This window comes from Centroberyx gerrardi, chromosome 22, assembly GCF_048128805.1.
Source record: "Centroberyx gerrardi isolate f3 chromosome 22, fCenGer3.hap1.cur.20231027, whole genome shotgun sequence".
Taxonomy (NCBI): domain Eukaryota; kingdom Metazoa; phylum Chordata; class Actinopteri; order Beryciformes; family Berycidae; genus Centroberyx; species Centroberyx gerrardi.
The window spans coordinates 18,895,503-18,921,731 of NC_136018.1; the positions used below are offsets into that span (position 1 = coordinate 18,895,503).

General features: G+C 43.0%; 1 protein-coding gene across 5 annotated transcripts; it reads right to left on the bottom strand.

Moving 5' to 3' along the window:
• Positions 1 to 1,787: 1,787 nt before the first annotated feature.
• On the bottom strand, positions 1,788 to 25,032 carry pfkpa (phosphofructokinase, platelet a). Of its 5 annotated transcripts, XM_071896934.2 has the most exons (23): positions 24,797 to 25,032; positions 21,259 to 21,332; positions 20,284 to 20,361; positions 19,481 to 19,670; positions 18,362 to 18,527; positions 17,594 to 17,638; positions 17,357 to 17,465; positions 16,514 to 16,609; positions 15,456 to 15,548; positions 14,616 to 14,741; positions 13,597 to 13,661; positions 13,162 to 13,231; positions 11,837 to 11,983; positions 10,232 to 10,302; positions 9,990 to 10,077; positions 8,928 to 9,080; positions 7,210 to 7,362; positions 6,574 to 6,738; positions 6,203 to 6,264; positions 5,637 to 5,748; positions 4,890 to 4,989; positions 3,749 to 3,854; positions 1,788 to 2,715 (listed from the first exon to the last, which is right to left on the bottom strand). In XM_071896934.2, the coding sequence occupies exons 1-23, from the start codon at positions 24,888 to 24,890 to the stop codon at positions 2,559 to 2,561; spliced, it is 2,520 nt and encodes an 839-aa protein (XP_071753035.1). In that variant the 5' UTR covers positions 24,891 to 25,032; the 3' UTR covers positions 1,788 to 2,558. The 5 variants fall into 5 exon arrangements, with proteins under 5 accessions (XP_071753035.1, XP_071753036.1, XP_071753037.1 ...); XM_071896935.2 differs by lacking the exon at positions 8,928 to 9,080; XM_071896936.2 differs by lacking the exon at positions 7,210 to 7,362.
• Between the last annotated feature and the right edge of the window lie 1,197 nt (positions 25,033 to 26,229).

Consider the following 26,229-nt stretch of genomic DNA (forward strand, 5'->3'; position numbering starts at 1 on the left):
ATTGGAGTGCAACTCGCCGGACTTGTTTTAAGCCACAGCGTCTCTCGTGTGTGCGAGGTGAATCAAATCCCCTCGCCCAGTGTCGGGAAACAGCTCCTGTGATTCACTCTTGTTTCTTTGGCAACCAGCGCCGGCAAAGTATACGTTTTCAATGCTGCCAATGGGGAATGGAGCAGCAAAACGGATCCATATCTAAATCCATAACTTCTGCTATGTCTGTGCATTTTCATTGTGCAGCCTCCCCTGAAATGTATTATATGCTTGTTTATTTTTGCACGGATTTATTCATTCATAAATATTCATTCCGCATGTCACATATACATGATTCATTTCAAAGAAAAATATTGCTTTTTCAATAACGGCAAGCTAGGATTTATTGTCTCTCGTTACTATTGTTATCACAATACCTTTATAGTAATCTATTTTAGCGTCGCCGCTATTCGCCATTTATTATGCCACAAGAAATCCTGTTGTTCGTCAGCACTGAAATTGGAGTGCATGGGACTCAGAGAGACAGAGAATGTGCTTTTAATCTAAAAAGGTCAATTTGCGGGAGCTATTTGGGAGATTCACTGCGAGCTTATAATTGGGGCCTTGTCTGAAGACAATGTAGAATTAAATGAAGACAAAGTTACTGAGCATGTGTTTGGCCTTTGATGGGGAACCGGGGAGTGAGGGCCCTTCGTTTGCAACCTTTAATCAGTCCAATGAGATCAGATGTGCATGCGATTTCTAAAAGAAAAGGAGGAGGGGGGGAGAAATGAAATGGTAATTAGTATTGATTACCTATGTGCATATGACCCCATGGGCTCCCCTTGCATTCTTAAATCAGCCCAAATTATTGGATTTGCTAATTTCATGCTCAGAGAGAAGGAGCCGGCAACATGAAAATGCCTCCGCCGCGAACCTCGTGCCCACCGGGGTCCGAGGAAATTATAGTGACGGGAGAAGAGGCATCTTTTGGTGCGGAGGCGTGGGTGTGAAGTGAAATTAACCGTACCGCTTTGAGTTAAAGGATGATAATTACAGTAGGAGGGTCCGTGGGGAATCTAGGTGATTCAGGTGGCTTTTCTTCACATTACATTTCATGTCACTGTGCTGTCACCAAGCAATGGCCTCAGCCTCGCCATATATGCATGTAATTGCTTGTGGGTGGAAAAAAAAAAAAAAGGTCCATTTAGACGGGAAATAGCGGCCCAATTACATGTATACACATTTAATACATCCATGGGAAATTGAAATTTCCTTTCAAATGATAAGATTAATTCCTAATTATGGCAACACACACACACGCACATTTGCGTACACACAAACACGCTCGCACAGTTAATCTACTTTGGTAATAAGCCGCCATACACTGAAATTGTCAAGAGCAGAGCTGGACTGCAAGTGATGGAGGGAATTTGTGTCATAGTGGACTTGATGAACCCGGACCATAAGGAAAAGACAGTGCTTTGGCGCCATCTGCTGGCTTTTGGCTGAAGCTAGACCCAAGCGTAAAGACACCAGAACATAGTTTTGTCTACAATCTATAAAATGTAGTACTCATAGGTGTATCATTTTCTAAATATCAATATATCATTGTCAAATTAATTTGGTATAACTACTGTAAACAAATGAGACCATAGTTGAGATGATCACAACTTATGTCTCAAAATTATTCAGCACATCATTTTTAGAAAGTGTATTTATAGTGTTTGCATGCTCAATGGTAATAAACCATCATCAAGCTGCATCTTTTCTTAGATTATGCAACAAAAACAAACCCACACACACTATCAGTAGGGTATATTTCTCATGTCTGATTTTTATTTTATGGGAAACATTAGTCTTACACATTTAAATTAATGGTGCAATACAATAGACGCCTACTTAGTACAGCAGTGCCTACAGTTCATAATATTATATATCCATGTTTTCAAGCAAAAACAATGAAAAATGTTAAAAAGTAAAATATGATTTTCGATGTAAAGAAAAGCAAGCAGTGCTCTTGACTTCATGACTTCAGTAGTAGAGCTGTATTGCGTCAGTCTCACATAAATATGCTGAACCTCACTGGTTCCGGGCAGACACACACACACTGGCTCTACAGCAGATAACGGTGTGTGTTCTGTCTTCGCGTGGCTCTTGGACTCGAGCCTGCTTCGGGGATCGGAGACAGAGAAAGTGCAAATTTAAACAACAGTGACAACGAATCCGACGAAGACACACAGATGGGTTGTCATTAGCGCGGGGAAGCTATATGTGTGTGTGTGTGTGTGTGTGTGTGTGTGTATATCTGACATCAGGAGCACTGCAGAGGCTAGGTTACAGTCCTTAGTAGCTATACAGTACGTGTGTTTGTCGAGAATGCAACAAAAAAAGGGAAGGGCGACGTTTACTGTATCATACAAGGTACTGACGGAGACAGAATGAACACAGTACATGGCCAAACAGAGAGGTCTTTTCAAGCGGTTACTGGTGCTCTTTTACAATGCGGACCGACGCCTCAGGGACCGGCAGCCGTACACACGGACCGGGCTACGCGGGCCACCGTAGTTGCCTTCGACGTGGGTTTTTCACATGGCCGCGGAGGCGTCCGACTCTTTGGGCCGGTTGCGGACGACGTGCTCCAGCTGCCCGGAGTCGGAGACGTCGTAGCTGGTCTTGTACTTGGCCAGGATCTTCATCAGAGGACGCAGCTTCAGCCACCACTGCTCCTTGGGGATCCTGTGGCTGCGGACAGACAGGGAGATTTCAGCAGGATGGCAAAGGCTGCGTCCGCACTGCAGCTCAAAGTGTCCTAATTCAGATTTTTTCCCCCCCCTCACACTGTGTGAACAGCGAAAAGCTGCTATTTTTTCAATTCTAATCTGGACTGCATGGATATGTGGTACAAAATTGGATTGAGGAATGCGTCCTCCATGGCACTTGTATTTGAACGTACAAATCAGAATTTGTCAGCATTGCCGTGACAATAAGTAAATCTTATGTCATTCACCTGAGACAGTTGTCATAATTTTAGCAGTTTGGCTGAGCCAGCATTAGTATGGAGGACAACAAGAAAAAAAGAAAGTGAAATAGCCAACTTGATTGGTGTTTGGGGAGATGCAGATTCAATTCAATCAAAACTCGAAGGCAGATACTGTAACCAAAATGTGTTTGAAACAAAAACGATCTGGCATCTTTTGTCATCATCACTCAGCCCACACGTATCTTTTGGACATCATTGCCAGTTCATATTGATATCGGATATGGGTTACATCCAAGAATAGATATGAACTGTCATCCAAAAAAAACAAAACAATATGAACAGCAATTTGGAATTGACCATGAAGGCCTGCAGTGTGAATGTAGCCTAAGAGAGTATTGAAAGGTTAAAATGATGCAGGACTATGGTGGAAATCAGGTTGTGGTAGTGACAATAATTGATATAGATTTGCGTTTGTGATGCACACTTGTACATCCATTTCAACCTATGAATAAATATGTCTGAGGATGCAGAAGGTGTATCATTACCTCTCATTTATCTTATTTGCTGTATTATCTTCAATATGTTTGGCTGTCTTAATTTTTCGTTGAAATTATCCATTTTAGTATTTTGAGTACTCGCTATTTGGCTTATTGTTAACCACATCTTATTCTCTGCTGCTGCAACGACCGTATTTCCCTATGGATATCATTAAAGGTCCATCTAATCAAACAGCATACGTTTGGGTACTGTAAGCAGCCATAAGCCTATGAGACAGTCTGGTTAAGTGATACGCACACAAAGTCAGTCTCCTCCTTGAGCTGGACCACGGGCTGGAAGACCAGAGCCCTGCGGCGCATCCCCAGCAGGCAGCAGGAGTCCTCGGTGTTAGCAAACACTCGGCCTGCGGGAGACACCACAGCAGTCAGGGGTGGAAACAGGGGAACACACTGTAGCCGTCGCTCTCTCTCTCTCCGCTGACAAGCATGCAGTAGCTTGGCCTAGACATTTACTAGTGGTGGGGTGATGATGGGTCTTTCATCTTCTAGCTTCTAGTTAGGGTCTGTATAGATCTAAGGGAGCACTAGAATGGGGTGGTGCACCTGTTATGGATAGATAGAAATCTATACTACGAAGTAATTGAAGCAACATGAAGCGCCATAGATACACAAGGAAATGTGGGGCAAAGCAGGAAAAACACACTAGCGGGGTTGTCAGCTCATGCTCGTTGATTCCCATCCAAACCGCATCATTTTAGATAATTGGTGAACCAAAAATAGTGTAAAACGGTAGGAATTTTTTAACTTTGTATGACTATCAGGTATAGTAACAACGCTAGCCAGTTAGCTGTACCCCACAAGTGCCTAGACAGGCTGTGTGCATCTATAGGATGTGGCAGGAGAGTGGAAATGGCAGAGAGGGAGATGGAGCTGAATATAAAGATGTAGATGGTCATGGAGCCAGCATGAAAAAAACCAAACCATAAAAGATTTACCTTCATCTTATGTCATCCATGTGTACAGCAAATAGACATACAAAAAACAAAGAGGAATTTCAACTTTGACCTTAGCCTTTAGGCAGATTGAGTGTAGTGTGGGTTCAGGATATATGTGACTACAACTGTGATCCAACATTGTTAAATGTGTCAAGTGTTCATTAAAATCGGTCAGTAATTAAGCAAAAAAATAAATGAAGTTTAAGTACATTAAAGCAGACTTCAAGGTGCTTTGTTACATTGATGGAGGTTTGCAGCAGAATGTAAATTATCGATAATTAATTTGAATTTGAGAGGAGAAAAATAACATCCAAGTGCCAGACTAGGTGACTCCATGACAGATCTGGGTAAAGGTATGTGTCACAACCACCACACCTCTGAGGGGAGCGGGAGGATCTACTACCACGGCTCATTTCAACCAGTGCTATCGTACTGTCACCGTACCTTGCCTGAACGTCTCCACCAGCTTCTTGGAGACCCACTGCATCGCCTTGGCGGAGATCTTGGTCCCAAAGTTACGGTCAAATGGAGACGGAGCTCCTCCCTTTCAGAAAGAACCGAGAGGTATCACTCTGTCGCTTTTCCAACACAATCCGACGTGAATGCGTTGCTTGTTTTGCACATCCTGCTGTAAATAAACTATTTCCCGCACCTTCCTTCTCTCATTTTTTCTCGTTTGTTACATTTGAATTTGTTTTGTTTTCATTCACACATACATATTTTTCATTCATTTGGCTTTGTCTCAGTATGTTCTACTGCTGTTATTTTACACACATATACATACTTTTCATTTCTAATTTTTTTCTTAATATGTTCTAGTATTGAAACGTTGATTGTGTTATGTTTAAAACCCTCTTTTATTCTATCCATATCCATATTTTCTTTGCTTTATTCTATTACTTCTGCTACGGGGATCATTAAAGTTTCATCTAATATAATTTAATATTCAATTTCTTTCATCTCTAATTTAATCTGATGTAATCTCAAAACACACTAGGCCAAAGCACAATACAGCCCATCCATCTATGTATTTTATAAAAATGCAATTAATTCAACGACACAAATATAGATAGAATTGTGTATATCTTTCATTAAATGAAGCATTACCACTGACACTGCTACAGTAGGATTTCCAGCAGCAGCCTTCCCATCCAGTCTGTGGTAAATGGGAACCAGTGCGGCCGTGCCTACCTGTTGCATGTGTCCCAGTACATTCTTCCTGCAGTCAAACACTCCCTTCCCTTCTTCAGAGTACAGCTGGTAGATGAAGTCTGTTGTGTAGTTCTCATTACTGTTCTCATTCCTACACACACACACACACACACACACACACACACACACACAGTAAGACAGAAACGTTAGGCTTTTGAGTGTAGAATTACCTATTATCCCTCCATGCTACTGGAGGCGTGTCTGTTGCTGTTTTGTCAGCTTTGCCCCACATTGGGCTCATGTTATATTGACACCAAAATGACAGCAAGTTTTAAACTCATGGCATCAGCAGTGGATCTGTTTACTGTACAAACCAAGTACAATCTATTTACTGTACAAAGACTTAAACTGTGGACTAGAAATACTGGATCTACTGGCCTATCACTAGCACACCTTCAAACATTTGCAGTAGAGAACATCAGTTGTGTGTCTAGTCTATATGGACATAGTTGGTCATTGATGTGGACATTGAATTTAAATTCTCCCACTGGGACTGCTGGGACTTGCCAGTGGGGTGATTTACACCCAGTGCTTCACTTCATTACCTGAGGACAAGTCCTCTTTGTATGCTGGTCTTCATCTTCTCTGTCAAATGTTCAACATTGGCCTGTGGAAATTAATAGTAAAAATTAATAATGCTGACCAGCAGATGGCATCGTGGAGGCATTTCTGTGTTAACATTGTCTCAGAATCAAGTCCAACTGCCCTCTAGTGGGGAAGTGAAAGATGATATGATTCTCTATTCATTTGAGGGAGATATAAAGAAGGTATAATGTGTAAACCAAGAGTAGACATAAAAACAACAGAGCTATAGGCAATCGTGTTTGCATATTGCTTGAATGTAAGAGTTTGTGTGTGTGTGTGTGTGTGTGTGTGTGTGTGTGTGTGTGTGTGTGTGTGAAAGAGGGCGTGTCACCTGCAGGTCTCTGATGTCAAATGGCTCTTCATAGATGTAGGCAGCGTCGGCCCCGGCGGCCAGGCCTCCAACACTGGCCAGGTAGCCACAGTAGCCCCCCATGGTCTCAATGATGAACACACGCCTCTTGGTCCCACTGGCCGACTGCTTGATGCGGTCACAAGTCTGACACATACATGCACACATGCTGTCAATGTCAGTACACATTCATTGATTACTACAAGCTAAGCATTACAAAGCTCTGTCTACATCTCTGAGCTACGTTTTAATATATCAGTGTCTACAGAACTCAAGCAATGTTTGTGTTAGAAGTGTGACGAGTTCTTATGAACTTATAAAAACGACAGTGTAACACTTGTGCGTCAAGTTTCAAAGCCAGCATGCTCATTCCCAAAACTGCACAAAAGAGTCAGCTTGCTACATTTAAAACAACTCAGGCAGATTCAGGCTAAAATGTTACTTTCAACAGATAAGACTGGAGTCCTGCATAAGGATGAGAGAGCACATCAACTGGTAAACTTTAGACATTGTTCACAGTTCAAACATTGTTAACTGAAATTATGTTTAAAGAACAAAACTAACAATTTAAGCTTATATGACTGAGGCAGAATTCAGCGGCCGGTTGGACTGCCTTACCTCCACGATGGCATTGAGGGCCGTGTCTGCCCCGATACTAAGATCGGTGCCCGGCACATTGTTACTTATGGTGGCAGGCAGCATACACATCGGGATGCAAAACTCCTCATAGGTAGCCCGAGCCTCATACAGCTGCAGCAGACACTCAAACGCCTGAAGCGGCAGTATACACAAAACGCATTAGAGCCGCTTGGGGGCCAGCCGCCGAGAGAGACGTGAATCTCTCTCAGGTTGCTAGAGCGTGACCTGCCATTCCGGCTCTTTCCGTGTGATAGCGGCTATGGCTTCCCTTTGGCAGAGTGGAGGAGAGGAGGGAAAGGAATGGAGAAGAAAGTGAAGAGTGGGTGGAGGCAGACTGAAAGAAGGAAGGATGGGCAGAGAAGAGCCAGAGAAGGTAGGAGAAAAGGAAACATAGAAAGAACAAGGAAACAAGGAACGAACAAGGAAAGAAAGACAGGCGGGAAAAAGACAGGGAGGGAAGGAGATAAGGAAGGAGTGAAAGAAAGAAGGAAGAGAAGGACAGAAAATAGCTGGGCAGGCAGAGGGCTGTCTGTCTGTCTGTTTTTGTGTGTCAGCAGCTCTATGCAGTGACACTGCACTAGGGTAAACAGTGAGGAGCAATCAGAAACCGTGCGACAGCCATATTTGCTGAGGAAGGTTATACACAGGCAGGACAAGCACCGGTCAAGTCTGCACACACAGGAGGATGATGGGGGAACTGAGATGAAGATGGTGGCCAAGCCAAGACTCAGGCTCGTCATTTGTTTACATATTTACATGTAAAATCTCAGTGCTTGTTTATGCTCTCTGAAACAGAGGCTGCAATTGCTGTCTAAAAGTATAAACACAAAGAAACTGGCCAAGTTCATTAGAGGTATCTGGAAGCTTGCGACAAAACAGATATTAAAATATATTCTTGACTGGCATAAAGAACATACAATTTCACAGTACCACATTTGTGTGATATCATGGAGTGAAGTTAGTGCATGAACTTATCTTATCTATTTTACTGTCTACTTTTTGTAGAGGAGATACTCACCATAAGAAGCACCTCTTACACTATAGGCTATTAGTTTGTGCTGTTAGTGTGAGCTACTAAGGTGTTAAACCCGCTCGCTGTTGACCACTCATCTTAATGTTAATGAAGTGGGTGGACACACACACACAAATGTACAGTCAGGGAGAAGGGCAGGCGGAGCAAACATGGCGGCCACGACACATGGGTACGTCACAGCATGCCTCCATGTTGTCACTCACTTACCTGACGGGGAAGGGAGGGACGCTACCGTGCAAGCTCGGCTTTACCTTTACCAGCCACGCCTCGCAGTCCAGACACTTCTGACTCGCTGTGTCTGTCTGCCTACGTTTTCAATGAAGGTATTTTCAGGATGTGGCTAACAGGAGCCATGTTATGAGCCAATGGTGCACTAGTATTCTAGGATCATTGCAAAAAGCGTTATCTTGACCCTGAAACCAATATATGTTAATTGGGTTTCAATGTTTCAATGGCTGATGCTGGTAAATATCATGCCGAGTGATTGGTCAGCTGAATGAGCGATTTCTCCCTTCTTGCAACGCGATTGGCTGGCTGGCCACATTAGCATGAGCGTGTTTGAGGTGTTTTGCGTTTGTCTGCGTGCGTGTGTGCAGTTGTGTGCTTTATATATGTCTGTCCGTGTGATGTTCAACTTTTGCGGTTGCCAGCCCCCATCACTTACAGTAGTGATGGCGTTCAGAGCCGTGTCAGCGCCAATGCTGAGGTCTGAGCCCGGCACATTGTTGGAGACAGTGGCTGGGACCATGACCATGGGCACACAGAACTCGTCATATTTCCCGCGCGCCGTTAACAATTCCAGCAGTGACAGGTAGGCCTGCAGGGCAGAGCCAAGGGCTTTAGTGGTTGATAGGTTGGCAGGTCGGTTGGGTTGAGTGGTATAACTTGCCAAAGGGGGGAGGAGAGACATAAGAGGAGGGTGCCAAGGGGAGAGCCAGGTCTATCACATCGGACAGCAGCGTGAAACAGACAGGTACCACTCCACATACACTGAACATACGCTCTCACAAACGTCCACGCACACACACATACACGCACGCATCCATACACATAACATGAAACCCATTTACTTGCATACATCATAGGAAAATTAAGCTGGTGAGCGTCTAAACAGTAGTGCGTGAAATGGCTGGAGAAAAGCAGGTTTTCTCTGTTTCTAACTAAGACCAAATCACAGCAGTCTTTATATTTAACTTCAGTGTTGGTTCACTTGTCATTTCAGTAGTTTACATGCCTCAGCTTAAGGATGTGATGTATGTTTGCCCATACTAACAAGGCATTCAAAGCACTGAAAATCAACAGTGAACCAAATTATCTTCCATATGCAATTCATCTTTTTTTCCAGAGAAATGACTCTAAAGCATGATTATGTGTGGGACTATGCATGGAAGCATGTGGGGGTATGCTAACATAAAATGGGATAAGAAAGGATGGGCAACATCAGCATAATCAGCATAACAGTGTTTACTATAATCTACATATGAACATCTGACATTATAATTAGCAATGCTTCAACAAATCCGATGTTTTAATTCTAAGAGCTAACAGAACATATTCATCCTCCCCACATAACATTGGCAGCTATGAAGTATAGCATTAGAGTGACTGCCATGAATTTTCAACGCTCAAGAGCTGACAAGCTAATGGACAAAATCATAGATGAGAATGTAGCATCATTAAGCAAAATTAGTCTTACTAATAGGGACAAAAAAAGTTTTAAACATACCTCAAATCCCCCAATAACTAACAGTGCATTTATGTTATGCTGTCGCATCTGCTCAGCAATTTTGTCAACGTGCTTTGCGGGAAGCGTTCTGAAGACGGAAAACAGAAAGAAAAACAAAAGTGTTATTTGTGAATAAACCATACTCAGTTAAAGATATGAATGTAATGGTTATACGGTATTAACAACATTCATTCTAGTCTGACTTAACAGTCCCTATTGGAGAAAACACTTGAGGATTTTACCGTTTGGTTCCCAGCAGAGATCCACCCTGACCCGTCCATCCTCCAACATCGGCCCATTTAATCTCCTTGATCTGTGGAGAAGACAACAACAGCACATGTAAGAAGAGCTGCACTTTTCACCTCACAAGTATTCAACCTTATCTTACTCAAGCATCCTCAATACATACTGAATAGTTCCTTAACATCAACACATTTACAATGAAATGAATACAGGAGGATCTTGTTCCTCTAAAGCCTTTGGGAGCGGAGAGTACTTGGGGGAATGAAAAATATCTAAATTGCGTACAAAAGCGTGTTCAGAATATAAAAAGATGTGCGCACATAGGAAGTTCTCTATGCATCTATGCCTGTTCGGTCAGTTCAGAAGTCTGAAAATAGACGATGTTCTACTTGCTTACAAATGAATGAGGTTTATGCCTATTACATACATATAGGAACAGTCAATATTGCATCGTCTGTGTTATCTACAGCTCTGTATTATCTGTCACGTCCTCCTGGAGTCAGAGGGATGAGAGACCGTGAGGAGGAGAGTTAAAGTGCTGGATACACTCTCTTATATAACAGAGGAACTCCACCAGTGGAAAGAAGAGAGAGGTGTGTAGCGTGAAAGTCCAAGGGCACTGAAGTATAAAAAATCCATTAGTCCTGCTGGTCTAATCTTCTTAGGGTCAGTTGGCGCAGCCTGATTTCAGCTGCCCAGTGGGCTGCTGGCTGCTGGCACACAGAGGATGCTCAGCTAACCAGTGATGCTGCAGACCATTTGATTAAGATAAATGCTGAAATGTTTCATTAAGTGTATATAGAGCATAATGGTTGGGCGGTTGTATTATTATATTTTCTTTGTTCTATATTTGGGCCAATGCAGGACTAAGAGGATTTCAAGATATTCACTGGGAAAAGGGCAGCAGAGGATATGGGAGAGGCCTGTCAAACCAGTTTCACCTGTCACTGAAAAGAAAGCTAGGAATGTGTCAGATTACAATACTCACACAATACAGGTTTACACCTTAAATTTACTCGGAGTTTCACCTTTCTAATTCAAAACATAGACCCCTCCCATAGTTATATGAGGTGAGAATCGTCCCACTGACTGATTCATCAATAATCCTCTTCCAAAGCTGTATTTTCCATCACTTGCCAAAGGCGGGTTGTGAGCAATTGCTGCTGCCCTCTATTGGTTTATTGTGGTATTGCACCAACTTTGGCCAAGCGGGGCAGAGGAGGGAGCGTCAGTGAGGGAAATTGGTTTACATTAATCTGGGCAGATTATCTCCTTGGTCTTCCTGACTCATCTACAGTCTAGGTGATTGTCTACTGTTGGACTCTCATCAGTGTAAGCCAATTCCTGTTCAGGTTTCTGATTAAAACATGACAGTGGTACACAAAAAATTGCAAGATACTTTCAATTTTTTCATGTAGAATTTTTTTTAGTATGCCTTAAATTTCTCTTTACAGTGATACCTTCCCCGGAAAAATTGTATCTTAAAGGTCATAAAGAGATTTTATTTGATCAGAGGGGAATGAGGATGGAAGGTGTGTACTGCATACATCATCCAATTACGGCATCGTGATACAGTACTGGTATATCAGCGCTGTATTACCCACCTGTCCTTTGTAGAACCCCTCAAAGCCGTCATTGACAGCAAACATCTTGTGTCCCTCGGAGATGCCCACCCTGACAGCTGAGCGGACGGCAGCATTCATGCCCGCTGCGGGGGCGCCCACATTCAGCACTGCCACGTTGAAGTTGCTCTGAGGGTGTAAAACACACAGCAACAGGTTAAATGTGCTACACAAGCAAACCTTGCTCGACCCAGAGTGCTTAATCATTGCCTTGACAGCATAAGTAATGACACCAAATAAGACGGGGATGTGTTGTAGATGTTTTGGGGGACAGCAGATCAAGCTGTGGCTGTGAGAAGCAGGTTCACCCGCAGAGAGAGGATCAATAGTTGGTTTCTGGTCTGCTCACGGACACATGCTGGGCCTGCAGTGGCCATTATCTCAGATGCAGTGAGAGCCAGGCCCTAAGGCTAGCTCCACAGCATGGAGCCCGCCATGCTGGCTCTACACTTCATCGGTCTTCAGTCAGTGCTACCTCCTCTGGAGACAGACAAGCAGGTTGAAAAGAGCTCCTGGCGGGGTTGAACGGTCATCCCTCAGTGGGGACCCAGGTGTTAGCCGATATCACAGCGGGACAGACCACCTCTAGGCTACCTGAACCCAAAACGTAAAAAACTGTGACCAGTGACAACAACGATAGGTAGAGTTTCACAGCAACTGGAGGCGACAAACTCCAGACTGACTTTGGGTAACACAGCAGGCAGATAGAAACCGTTTATTATTGCCTAGTCTTCACTCAACGGCAGGAAATGACTGTCACAGTCTCTGGTGGGTCCCAGTATGACCACAGTACTAACATGCTTTAACGCACCTAGGCCCCCGAGAAATATACTCACATTACTCAATTTGCCTCATGGGCCAAACCGCTCATTTACAGGGATAATTTACTCAATAATTGAGTCTCGTCTTTTCAAGGATAGCTCTGAAAATAGCAGCGGCACAGTGCGTTATCACTGTCTACTACTGCCTGCAGCAGCTGAGTCACCCAAGCCATTATTTGTAGGCAGATCCTGGGGCCAAGAACAGTGGAATTAAAAATTAAACATCCCAGTGGGTTTTCTATTTTGGGAGCAATCTGGAGAGGCTAATGCGACTCTTTGCTAAGGACACACTGCACTCCAGATATGGTGGTGATTGCTATGTGTGAAATAAACAACTCCCGCTTGCCGTGCCTGTGTGTGTGTGTGTGTGTGTGTGTGTGTGTGTGTGTGTGTGTGCTGGGGATGAGCAAGAAACCAGTTAACAACACTGTCACTGTCAGGTTCACAAGTCCCAGAGGAGTGTCAGCATGTCCTTAGGTGACTTACGCTTGGCAATTCGGATTCCGGTTTACGATGAGCCAGCAGTTTGTATGTCCTCAGGTTGTTTTCAAAACTCCTGCATTAACACATGGAAAATTCAATATGTTAAAAACAGCCAGGGCTAAATGGGCAAATTCCTGAAATTGTACAATATACAAAGTCAAAATTGAGGACTGTATTTTGAATTTGAACTGCAGCACAGTAAAGTATTCTCTACATGATGGTGATTCATACCCAATTTGCTATTCATGTTGATTGTTGACTGTCTCGTGAATAAAAACAACTGACTGGTGGTGTCCTGAAATAGCACTCTGATCCACTTTGCATTTCTTACTACACCTGCCCACAGTAAGCAACATCAAACCAATTGCCATGTCTTGATCTTCAAGGAACTGATGGCTTCGGTGTATCGGATTGGTCCCAGCAGGCTGTCAATCATACCTGCCCCGAAGCTTCACCGCATCCTCAAACTTCTTCTCGTCCATGGCCTTCTGGACCTCTTGAGTCTATGAAGGAGAGGGGGAACAGGGGAGTACTTCACTGTTTGAATTGCGACATTGTTTCATACACTGCATTTCTACTTTATGTACAAAAACAGGGCCAAGTTCATTCTGTGATCTTTAAAGTGTCTCTATTATGAGTGCAACCAACACTGCATCTAGTGGTGAAATGCAGTAGGAACAAATGCCTTCAAGTGTAGAGACCAAAGAGAACAACTCAACAGTAAACATGTCGTCCCCTGTGAATGATGCAGTCCTCCTCTGGGCCAGTCAGTATCAAATATGTAACCTTGTTTTGACCTGTAATTGAAGCGCCCTCCCTGGAGTCAATCAATATCATTTTGAAAACATCAGAATGCAGTGGTGGGTGCGGCATTTCCCCAAGTCGTCTGAGATATTGCGCATGACACATAGACAAACGAACAAACAAACAATATAGGGTTCCCTTTGGGCCAATCAGTGTCATTTTAAAAATACCACAACACAGTGGTGAGATGCATCATTCCCCCCCAAGTCAACATTCAATCAGCGGGGAACGGCGTGGAGACAAAAATGAAAAGCTAGCACGACAACAAAGCTTCTTTGTGCGTTTGTATGGAAGCGGGTTGATATTACATCACCATCCTGCAGATGGAAATCGCCAACCCTGCCAAATGCTTTAGATAATCATTAACCAGAAACAACTGACACACGCAACAATACAGCTCTCTCTTGTGGACATGAGGGCCTCTCCAGGCCCAATGTACTGTGCTGTTTGTCATCGTTACTTAAGCTCTTCCTCCCCATTTCCTCTGATTCTGCCCCTTCGAGTCTTGCAGAGTCATTTCCGAGTGTTTGTGTTTGCAGTTTCCCTTCTCTTCAGCTTTCCTCCTTTTGTGTGTGTGCATGCATGTGTGCGTGTGTGTGTGTGTGTCTGTGTGTGGACTTCTTGGCCTGTTTCCAGCCCAGTCCAGTACCTACCATCTGTACACACTCCATCAGAGGCAGACGCACCGATTGGTTACCGCTCAGAGAGACCACACAGGCTGGCGTGTTGGCTGTGGTCTCCAAAAGGGCGAGGACGGCCTCCACACCCATACGACTGGCCTGCACACACACACACACGCACACACGCACACACACACTGATTATATTGCATCATCATCATTATCAACACCTCATTTGTTTCTTCTGTACACAGGCAAAGTCTTTTCTTCTAACGCATTCCTGCCCCGCTCCTATGATCTTGTCCTAAATTTTGCTTTGTTATTAGACCCTAAATTCCACTTCTTCACTGGGCCATAAATTCTGCTTTCTCATTGGACAGTAAATTCTCCTCTGCGTCAGTCTTTCTGTCTGCTTCAGTTTTAGTGGATTGCGGTATAACTGGAGAGGTTTTCCCCTCGGTGTCTGTGATGGAACGCTTCATGGTGGCGTGTGCTAAGGAATAAATCTGTTAATGTGCTTAACCTAAAACCAGTGGCCATTTCTCCTCAGACCTACAGGGTACATGGCATATACAGGATTACACAGGGAGCGCTCTGGACTACTGCTACCAAATGAAGTCAAATTGTTGCAATAGGGAGTGTACTGCATAAATCTACATTAGGTTAAATATGTATAAATATGTATGCACTTTTGTGTATAAAGTTCCCACACTAAATTGTAGGCAAAAACTGATTATACAATGTCTTGGTGATGTGTGAAATGTCTGCCTCTTTTGAGTTTTTTGAATTTAATTTATAATAATCATGTGTAACTGCACAATACTCAGGATAGCAAGCACATTAAGTCTGTTTGCTATTGAATTAGTGTACCTACCAGGATGCGGTCAAAAGCAGATGGGGTCCCTCCTCTCTGGACGTGACCCAGGATTGTCACACGAGTGTCGAAACCCAAGCATTTGACAACAAGCTAGGAGGATGAAAAGTTCAGATCTTAGCAATGTTAAGCTATGAGGGGCAATATGGTAATGGTAAATACTACTGTACATGAAATAATGAAATTATACTAATGCATCCAATGCATTTTTTGTACATTACTGAATGTAGAATTATGTCTGCGGTGATAGTACATTGAGAAGTAACGTGACGATGCAAATACAAACATGTGCACACACACTTAACACACACACAGAAACACAAACACAGAAACACAAACACCACAGTAGAGAAGCTGAAGAGAAAGGGAATCAGCAAAGCACATGCAAACCATTCTTATTTTTCGGTCATGTTAGTGGGGTTGCTTTAAGCTTGTACTGAGCACAGCGGCACATTAGATCAAAAAGCTGGTAAATGCTACATTAAGTAGAGATATCCAGGCACAAGGCAAACAAAATGCTTTACATTTTGCCATAAAGTTAACATCAAGGTCATAATCAGTAGTGTGGGGTCATGGTGGATATCTACACTGTGATAAATATTAAGAACAAATATTTACTGTGAGAAAGTTACAGATAAATAACACTAGATGTCTATGTGTCAGGTTTAGTTAGGGTGTGACGGAGAAACAAACCAGAGGGAACAACATTTTGTTGTGTTTTACATACATGGGCCAGACGTGACCTTCAAACAGACCGGGGGGTCTGGCACCGTGTAGTTCCTAGAGCACCTCCTCTTTTTGCATTCTTCGTATGGAATGGAAATAAAGTAACTTTGGTTCTAGTCAGGGTCTTACTGCTTTAGTAGTAGTAGTAGTGTAGGTGAAAGCTGCCTTACCAAACTAGCCAGTGTGTCTGAGAGAGCATTCCAGAAGGCACAGCGACAGAGTCAAAGCCACACCAGGGCAGCAGTACAGTAGTAGAGGTCATACAGGAGGCAGTCGGAACTGGACTTTTAACAGTGGAACCCGCCACACTTCACAAAAAGCGCTGTACTTACATTCTTAACATAGTCAGTGGTTATGGGCTTGTTGTTATGATCAATCGCCCCCTCGGCTACAATTATGATATTCAGCCTTTTCATCCCTGCTCGGTTCTACGTGGGGGAGGGGTTGGTGGAGAGACGACATGACAGAAAAATTGAGACAACGGCTTTGACATGGGCTTTCAGAAGCACGGGGGCCAGACGATGATTAGCAGCCTGGGAGACGGTCCTTTCATAATAAAGCCTGAATGTCATTGACAGCTCATGTTTGCGCGCTGTAATCAGCAATATCCTGACTACCTTATTACTTATCGCTGCCTTATCGTGAGCTGAGCAGATCCATATGGCGTGACTACCTTATCTGAAGCAAGATTTGTTATTTTCTCTCATAGACGTCCTGTTGATTATATTGGTGCCAATAATCATGACATATTTACATGCTGTTGCGTCTCAGCTGACTGATTTCAAACAGTCGGGCCGCCGTGCTTCTGGCTTCCCCTTTCTGCACTCATGTACTCACATCCTTGACTATACTAGAGGTTATAGGCTTCCCATGTCTGTCAATGGCTCCCTCAGCGACTATGATTATGTTCAGCCTTGTGCCCCTGGAGCGGGTCTGGACCACAGAACAAGAAGCATGTTTCCAAAGCAGAAAGCATCACAGTACACTAAAACATCTTCGCGCAACCTTCATCCTTCGCGCAAATCTTCTCTGATAAAAAATGCTTGGGTTTAGTTCGTTCTGCTTGTCCGGATTCATTGTCAATACATGAAGAGAAACATTATACAGCATTTGAGACTGGTGCAGTATAGAGTTCATTGGGTTTATTGTAGGGGAGCAAAAAAAGATCACGTTACCGCAGACAGTTTCTGACACATCTTATCCTCCCAGCCGTCCTCGGGGGGCATTTCAGGGATCAGCACCCAGTCTGCCCCGCAGGCCAGCGCACTCACCAAGGCCAGGTAGCTGCACACACACACACACACATACACAGAACACCATGTATATAAACAGGGGTGATACTGGTGTCTGTTTATACCATCCGAATCATATGTTTGTGAATTGGCTATAAAGTTTATCAAGTGCGCTCTTACCCACAGTGTCTGCCCATGACCTCTAACACAAATGTTCTCTGGTGACTGAAAGAGAAGAACAGAAAATATGACAGCACTTCTTGAGCTACTCAAGAAGAGACATTTGAAAGATAACGCTGAATGGAGCTGAAATTAGCCTCGACATAGTGATATGGCCAGTGTGCCATTTCAAATCAATGTATTCTGTTACATCAACATCACTAGTTCATACCCGGGGATGCGTGCGCCACAACTCCGCGCAGACTTGCCAAAAATGCGCATAAACAGCGTAAATGTGGGAAAATTGAAAAATCAGCTTCGTCAGTCCCTGCCTATGCCAATGCTCAATGCCCATGTGCAGTTTCAGATTGATTGGCCAACCCGTTGAGGAGCAAAATGGATGCAGACAGACAGAAGGACAGAGTTTTCCTCATTTTATAGTAGGATTACAATAGTACATAACAACTTTTCTTTATGCTTCTTTGTACATCTTCCTTTGCCTTCAAGTCGGAATTCCAAGCAGGATTTCTCAATTTGCAAATTTTCTGAGATGCAGATATCTGAAGTCACATCAACATGGTGACATACTGTATAACACTACACAGCATTACTTTTAACTTGTTTATAATCCTCAAGAGTCATTTAAGTTTGATTTTCAGCATTGTAACACATGGATGTTGTAATTACAATGCAGCATTATTCAACCTTTACATGGTACTTTAGGATGCACTACCCCTGCCCTGACCAATTTCAACAACATGGCCGTTTTCCCACCCTCCTCCTCCTCACCTCTGTGCAGTTGTCATGATTGCGTCCACCACCTCGATGATTCTGTGCAGGGCCGAATCGGTGCCGATTGTCATGTCAGTTCCGCAGAAGTCGTTGTCGATGGAGCCCACCATGCCGACAATGTGAAGGGCCGAGTATCTCTGAGCGGCATCGGCATCGATCAAACCTGAGAGGATCAGGATTTCAGGGATCAAACGATGTCTTCTCTTTATCGATTCAACTCAGCCACTTTAGTCCCACTATAAGATCTCTTTGTGAAGACAGACCTTGCTTAGTAAAAACGTCTTGGTGTCCAGAAGCATGTTGTCAACCATAATATTTACCAAGGAGTTCAGTGCTATTCAGTATGGTCACAAGAAGAGCAGCAAGGCTTTGACAACTGGAAACTGCTGAGGTCAGGGACAATCCAAAATAGTCCTTTGTATTGTGATTAACATCATGTTAACAGCAGAGGTTTTGATTTACAATACAAATCCCACCAGATTACATCTTTGTATTTTGAATGATTGTTTTATGTTCCGTTTCTGCCCGATCTGAGTGGATTATCTCCACTGTGCAGCTTTTCAGGTGTAAAGTCTTTTCCTCAGGTCACTTTTGGGTGTGAATGTGAATGTTTAATCTGAACATTTCAAATATGTTTATGTACCTAGTATCAAGTGTTTCATAAGGGTCCACATCCCCTGTGCATACCTAAAGCTGCATTCACACTATTCAATTTTTAAACTGTGAGTGCCTTTTTTATATTAATGTTAATGCGGAGCAGCTGCAAGGCTGTCAGAAAGCAGCCGGTTTTGAAGAAGCACTCCACCTGGCTTCTTTTTAGGTAGAGTGCAGCACTTTCTTAAATTGATAACAATTTAACTTCTTAGAGGATTACACATGACATGGATCAATCTGGATGAAAATGGAGAAAGTAGAGACAGAAAAGCTGGTAGAAAGTTGTCTCTGATCATCAAGAGTTAGTATGGGAGCATATTGGCTGTGTGGAAGTTTCTGGTAAGTGTCTGAGAGTTGTACCTACAAACAGTACTGTCTGATGATAGTGGCAGCTACTGCTTTCAGGAGAATAGTGTCAGGGTGAAGAGGAAAGGAGGTTAACTTCCAGTGCTTTCTCCATACCTTCCTGCACCAGCTCCCCCAGCAGTCCGCTCCATTCCTCCCTGAAGAGGTTGGCTCCAGTCAGGCTGCCGTCTCCACCGATCACACACAGGTTGGTGATGCCGCGCTGCACCAGGTTGTGGGCCGCCTTCCGGCGCCCCTCATGGGAGCGGAACTCTTTGCAGCGGGCGCTGCCGATGACAGTGCCGCCCTAATGACGACGAGGCAAGCGTGCAAAAGGAAAGAGAGCATGAAAAGTTGCTCTGCTGGATTCATTGTTATTTTTGTACATCTTACTGGAGATCAGGTGAGCCAAATTAGTATCTTCATTTCAGTTATTCACTTATAAAATGTAAAATGTTCTCTCTTTGGACACGGCTCTATGTACTTTGTTTTCATTACATTTTAGCCATTTAGATGATGCTCTTGTTCAGAGCAATAGACAATGAGTAAGCAGTTAGGGGTTCAGTATCTTGCTAAAGGACACTTTGACAAGATTAAAGGCTGCTGATGGACACACATTGGCTGTTATGGGGATGTTAAGGGATAGTCTCTCTAACCACAAGGCCAACCTAATCTTATTATATTCTATTTCACTTTCATGTCTCTCTTTTACATTGTGCTTTCTGTTATAATGGCTTTGTAGGCTGTTGTTTCAGTTATTGCAAAGTAAAACGTTTGAAAGTATCTGTATTCGTATGGGTATTTTTGTGAAATCGTTTCACCCCCGAATAGAAAAGCAATGGATGCACCAAGAAAGTGCAACTGTTTGAATCCCCATATTAGACTGATTGTGTGGTATGCTTCCCATGATCATTACTCACCACTTGCAGCATGCTGGAGACACTTTCCCATGAGGCTTCCTTTATGTTGTCCCCACCATCCACCATGCCCTGATATCCCTGGAAAAAAAACAATCAGCTTCTTACATACTGAATACCAGCTTTCCAAACAAAACAAATATACCAAACAGTGAAGTGTAAAACCGCAACAGTGGGTCATCACTGTCAAGAATTAAACAAACTTATTAAATAACTGTTAAACCACAATACACTACAAACCTGTCATTGTGAAACTTAAGGTTTTAGCTTTGTCCATCGGCTCGTGGTGCTGAAGCATGCAAGAGCACAGACAGAGTGCTGTGGTACCTGAGTGGGAGGGGAACTGCATGCGAGGCGTCTGCTAAAGCCTCAAGCCAGTTATGTAACAGCACACTGCATGAGGACCACCATGTACACAGATGTGCTGGGATCACAGAATGAGCAAGCATAATACGGCCCCCGCCAAAGCTCTTCTAACATCTGCTGTGTGAGAATAAATAGCACAGACTAGTGCTCCTTAGATACAGACCGAGGCATACTGTTTTTGTAAGCCTGTATGCAGCAAAAGTGCACATCCCTCCGTGAAATGTAGCCGTTAATTTATGACTTGTCAACACTGCAGACATCTTCAACACTCTATTACGAAGCTTGTAACTGTTACTTGTTAAAAAGGATATAGAATTGTTAGTTTGCTCTCCAATAAGAAATTACATTTTCTCTCTATCTCTACCTTTCACAAATAAAGAAATGTGGGAAATGAGATTTTCACAGTTAAATGCTTTACCTAACAGAATGCTATGCATGAAAAGTGTGTTAAAACATCTTTAAAAATGGCGTGTTGCAGATAATCTTTCCCAACTCTAGGCCCACTGTAGGATTTCATGAAACTAAGAACTGTGACAGGAAAGCCTAAATAATAATGCAGTAAGCCAAATGGCAGGAGTGGACAAAGCACTGGCGCTTTGTAGTGAGACTCACCTCACGAATGAAGTAAACTTTTGCTCCCACATATATTCCCATTCGAACCACGGCACGAACAGCAGCATTCATCCCTAATCAAAAGAAAACACGTAGGAAAAGTAGAATATTAGAAAGTAAGATACGCTTGGTCCAATACTGCATATTTTTAATAAAAACAACGTGTTGGGCAAGGTTAATAGTTGTAAGAGCTGAATGGGGAGAGCACATGGGATTCCACTGCAGCAAATCAATGTAAAATCTTGATTTGCATGGCTGTGCCACACTTTAACTTGCATGAATCTTGATTTTGTCACAAAGCTGCTTCAGCTCTACAACTTGAATTTCCTCTCCAAGTGTGTATGTGTGCGTGTCTGGGTGTTAGTGTGTGTGCACGCGCGCACAGGAATTATCTGGGTTTACAGTGTGTATCTGTGGCTTTGGCCAACATTTCTCTCCTCCACAGCGAGACTGGACTGCCATGTTTGGTCAAAATGTTTCTCAGCTCCTCCTCCTGGCTCTATCAGTTACTCAGTGGCTCTTCAAGTGAACTCAGTAACCAATAAGATGTTGTTCTGTGCCTTGAATGTCAATGCCAGGATAGCCTAACTCTGACAGTGGGAATAATGGATAATGCTTTACCCACGGCAGGCAGGGTGGAACTTGGCCGACTAGAGGAGGTATAAACAACAGGACAAAGGATTTAGTTTCCTTGCTCTCTCCAAATTGGCAAACACTACATCCCTAATGGTAGGCGAGCTTTAGTAGTGCTGTTACTAAGCAACACAAAGCTAGATATCTGTTGGCCATTAGGATGGTGGGAAAGAAAGCGATGAAAGAAAAGGAGAAAATGAAAAGACAGTGTAAAAAACTGCCTAAATTAACTCTACTGGGAAGTGAGAACCGCTCAAAAATGAGTCTACAAGTCTGTTCTTTCATACATAGAAAGCCATGAAACCAGCAGTCCCTCCATGGCCATCTGAAGAGGATCAGCTACGTTCTCATCGCTGTCCAGGCTGACAGCCCATGACACATTCTCTGGTTACGTAACAATGTTCAGATGAATGGCCTAGTTTTAATTACATTCAGAGAAGACAGAGGGGAGGAGAGAAAGAGAGGATGAAAGAGAGAGAGCAAGAATGTGAGAAAGACAGGGAGAGTGTATAAAGACCATCCAGGACCTGTATCTATAAATTTCCTTTACTAGGCTTACAAATCTCAGTCTTAGGAGGCAGTAAGTAAGTTTGGCCTTCTCATTATGCATGACTGATGCTTACTTGCCTAGCGCCCCTCATGCAGAGTGAGAAAAAGGACTAAGCTAAGGCTACACAATGCTTTCTGGCACTGACGTTCAGCTCTTGTCACGCATGCCACAGCTTCACTAGCTAGTTTGTTTCGGGGCCAACTAAATGCTTTTTTCTGACTCTGTGTGTGTGTGTGGGTAGTAGTAGTAGTAGTTGTGGGGGCCCAGCAGCAGGTAGATAACACTGAACTCTCATTCTAAAGCCACCCACAAAAGACCGATTCATTTCTCCTGACCTGAGGACAGTAGATAACTTGACTGGTGGTTATCATGCAGGAAACTGCAGCGCCTCTCAGGATCTTGTTTAAAGCTGGGGAAGGGGCATTGCATGTATAGTTGAAGGTGCAGTGTGCTGTTTGAATAGTGTAGTTGTTTATAGGCTCCAGTACAGTAGAATGATGTTAGTGAAAATTAATGCTAATGGACCGGGAGCCTGCCAAAGTCATAACCCTCCGCACTAAATAGACTAATAGGCTATATGTTTTGAGTAGGCTTAGACTGATACATCAGGCTGATATTGGCTTTTTATTAAAAGCCAGATATCGACAAGTCAGTGTCATGATGATGGATTTGATGAAGCTTGTATGATTACATAATTACTGTATAATTGATCAATAGTACACTGGTTGTCTATGGGAAGCCTTTAACAGGAATTAATTCTAAAGCAACATTTTGATCACATTCCATATGATACGAGTATGCTTGAATATGTTATTTTACTATTATTGTTATTATTATTATTAGTAGTAGTAGCATTATCATTATTATTATCATTATTAGTCCTGTGATGGCCAGGCGACCTGTCCTGGGTGTTTTCCTGCCTTGCACCCAATGCATGCTGGGATAGGCTCTAGTCCCCCCATGACCCTGAATAGGAGTAAGTGGGTATGGAAATTGAATGAATGAATGATAATTATTATTATTGGTTTCAATGCAAATGTTGTTTCAGAGGCGTTACCACCCTGACAATAATAAAACTCGGATGGAAACAGTGAATCCTTGGAATTTTTAGAACTTTTTTGATATGAAAATGCTCATACTGGCACAAAATATCAGCGATAGACAGCTTCAGTCCAAGAAATACTGTTTTCGGGAAAAATCCCTATTAGTCCTACCCGATTTTGAGTGCTTTGCAATGTCATGTGAGACAAAAAGCAACAGGGATGATGTGCCTGTGGTCCAATATAATACTATCCAGGATTTCAGCAACAGAAATTGACTTGAGCTGTATTCTATACATAACAGATTTGTTTCTCATTCATTATTAGACCATATATGTGATTACCTAATGCTAGACATCCCACTGTGTGCATAACGTTTGGTTTAGTGATATAAAGGGAAAGGGCCGGTGAGCACGTGACTAGGGTTTCCTCTCTGACGCAGGCTTGACTGGGAGAGATGTAGCGGAGATGACTGAATGTATGCAGTTCATCACGTACACAGGATGCTGGGCATCCCCTAAGCTTGCAGTACTGTCCCATACTGTGACTGCTAACCTCAACTATGGAGCACAGTCATAGTCTAGTCTCTCTCACAGATAATTAAAATGTTAAGAATGATATCGTAATATTTCAATCAACTTGGCAAGATTTTGACAGTCAGCAACTTCCTGGTTGGGCAGTTGCATCCCAATTCGCTGCATGCCATTTCTTTTACTTTAATGAATACTGTTTGGCAAATTGAACACTATTAGGCCTACACGTCGTCCAGCACCATGGGCCACCCGCAATGCAGTGGCACGATTTAAGGCTTCAATATGCCCACACTTGCAGGACTCAATGAGAGAATGTATCATCACGCTGGAGGCTATGTTAATTACGTGGTCACGTAAACTCATCAGCAGCCACTGATAACAAATTTTGTCAGTGAATGTCATAGCTTAAAGCAAAATACAACGCGGTTTGTCCTTGGCAGCCCACTAAACTGCTGTCAACGTGAATGGCGAAAAAATGCTGCCAAATGAATGACAGTGGTTGATGTTGTTAGCCGGCTAGCTAGATAGGTAACGTTAGCATGCTAACCGGCGGGATTCCTGGATGGATGCTAGGTACTTGTGCTTTTTTCACCGACTGTTAATCATTTACTAACTGCGTAATGATGTGGATACATGGTGATAAAACTAAATGCCTCGCCGCTTGGCTGCAATATCGCAACTTCTGCACCAAATAGTTGAGGACGTGTGTTTTCGCCCTCTACGGGCCTATCCACACCGATACAATGTCACTGAGTACATTTCTGTCAACTGTCACCCGGTACCTTGAGCATCCCCGCCGCTCGTCAGCACTGCGATGGCTTTCCCCGCTCCCGACAGGTTCTCAAAGAAAATCTTCTTGCTGTCTGGCTGCGCCATTTTCACAGCGTTTCACTGTATATTCCTATCCAATTCGATAAAATCTTACAGTAGGCCCGCAACAGTGTGAAATTGTGCTAAAATGATGAAGGGCAACTATCGTCAGCCCCTCCAGTCTGTGCCCGCTATCCTCTCCTTCTCCCTGTTCCGTAACTACTCAGCGATTTGCATAGAGTGACAGTGGGCCGAAAGATTGGCGTTGCTATTGGCCAATGAGCTCTTGGTTCACGTAGCCTTCCTTGGTGTTTCCACCAATGGGAAGCATTGTGGGTGGATACGTGGGAGGGAGTAATCGTCATCAGACGCAGCAGGGATCATTCAAATTCTCTGACTAGGGATGCTGTGGAGTGTAAACCCACCTAAACTCGGTTTGAGCCACTTTTTTATTTGCGGTATATTGTCTACCTATATATTTAGCTTGACATAAATCTCAATGATAGTATGACTCACATATTATGTCTTTTCATAGGTAATTACAATGGATTTGATTAGATGAAACCTTATAATGATCCCCATGGGAAAACTGGGCTGTTGCAGCAGCAAGTTATAGTTATATCAAACAAGAATATGATATAAATAAGAATATAGCAAATGAGGGTTACATAGACATACTCAACCAACAATTCCAACACTTGGATATATATTAGATATGCAAAAATTCCAGCAGTAACAGGATGTGCAAAATAGCAGCAATATTCTTCTTGTTATATATTACATATATGTTGATACTTTAATATTTTTTCACTTAGTTCACACAGCATACTTTTTAGTATCAGTATGCTCTACAGCTGATATTTTGCACAGCCTCATAATGCTGGAGTTCATTTTTTTCATACTTTTCATTTATAAATTTCTGTTTAACACGCTCTAGCATTGAAATTGTGGGTTGTATGATGTATCCTATTACTATTTGCTGCTGCAATCTGCAATTCTCAATCTCAATCTCAAGTCTCAATTTCCCCATGAGGATGAGTGAAGTTTCATCTTCACATCTTCACTTCATGTGTTTTGACTGAATCCAGTGGCTTCCAATTTCCTTACAACTCAGATATTTAAATCAAAAGTTGGATCTTTGGTCATACAAGACAATATCAGCTGTGTTTTTATTGTCTTATAGGTCAGATTTGACAGTAATGAGTACATTTGCTCAAATCCCTCTTGATAAATATTGCACAGCACTGGGGTGGATTTAGCATAGTCCACTGTCTCCATCCTGTGGTTTGGAGCACAAATTACAACCAGTAAGATACACTAATGCTCAGACGTATACTGAAATATTATACTCAAGTAACTGTACTGTTACTTAAGTTCATTTTTACTCAAGACAGAGTAAGAGTAC

Coding starts and splice junctions, on each gene's coding strand:
- pfkpa (XM_071896934.2), bottom strand. CDS start 24,890: ATGGCGCAGCCAGACAGCAAGAAGATTTTCTTTGAGAACCTGTCGGGA. Junction 14,742..15,455: donor CTGCTTTTGACCGCATCCTG/GTAGGTACACTA, acceptor GTGTGTGTGCAG/GCCAGTCGTATGGGTGTGGA. Junction 7,363..8,927: donor CTCTGAACGCCATCACTACT/GTAAGTGATGGG, acceptor CTGCCGCTTCAG/GCGTTTGAGTGTCTGCTGCA.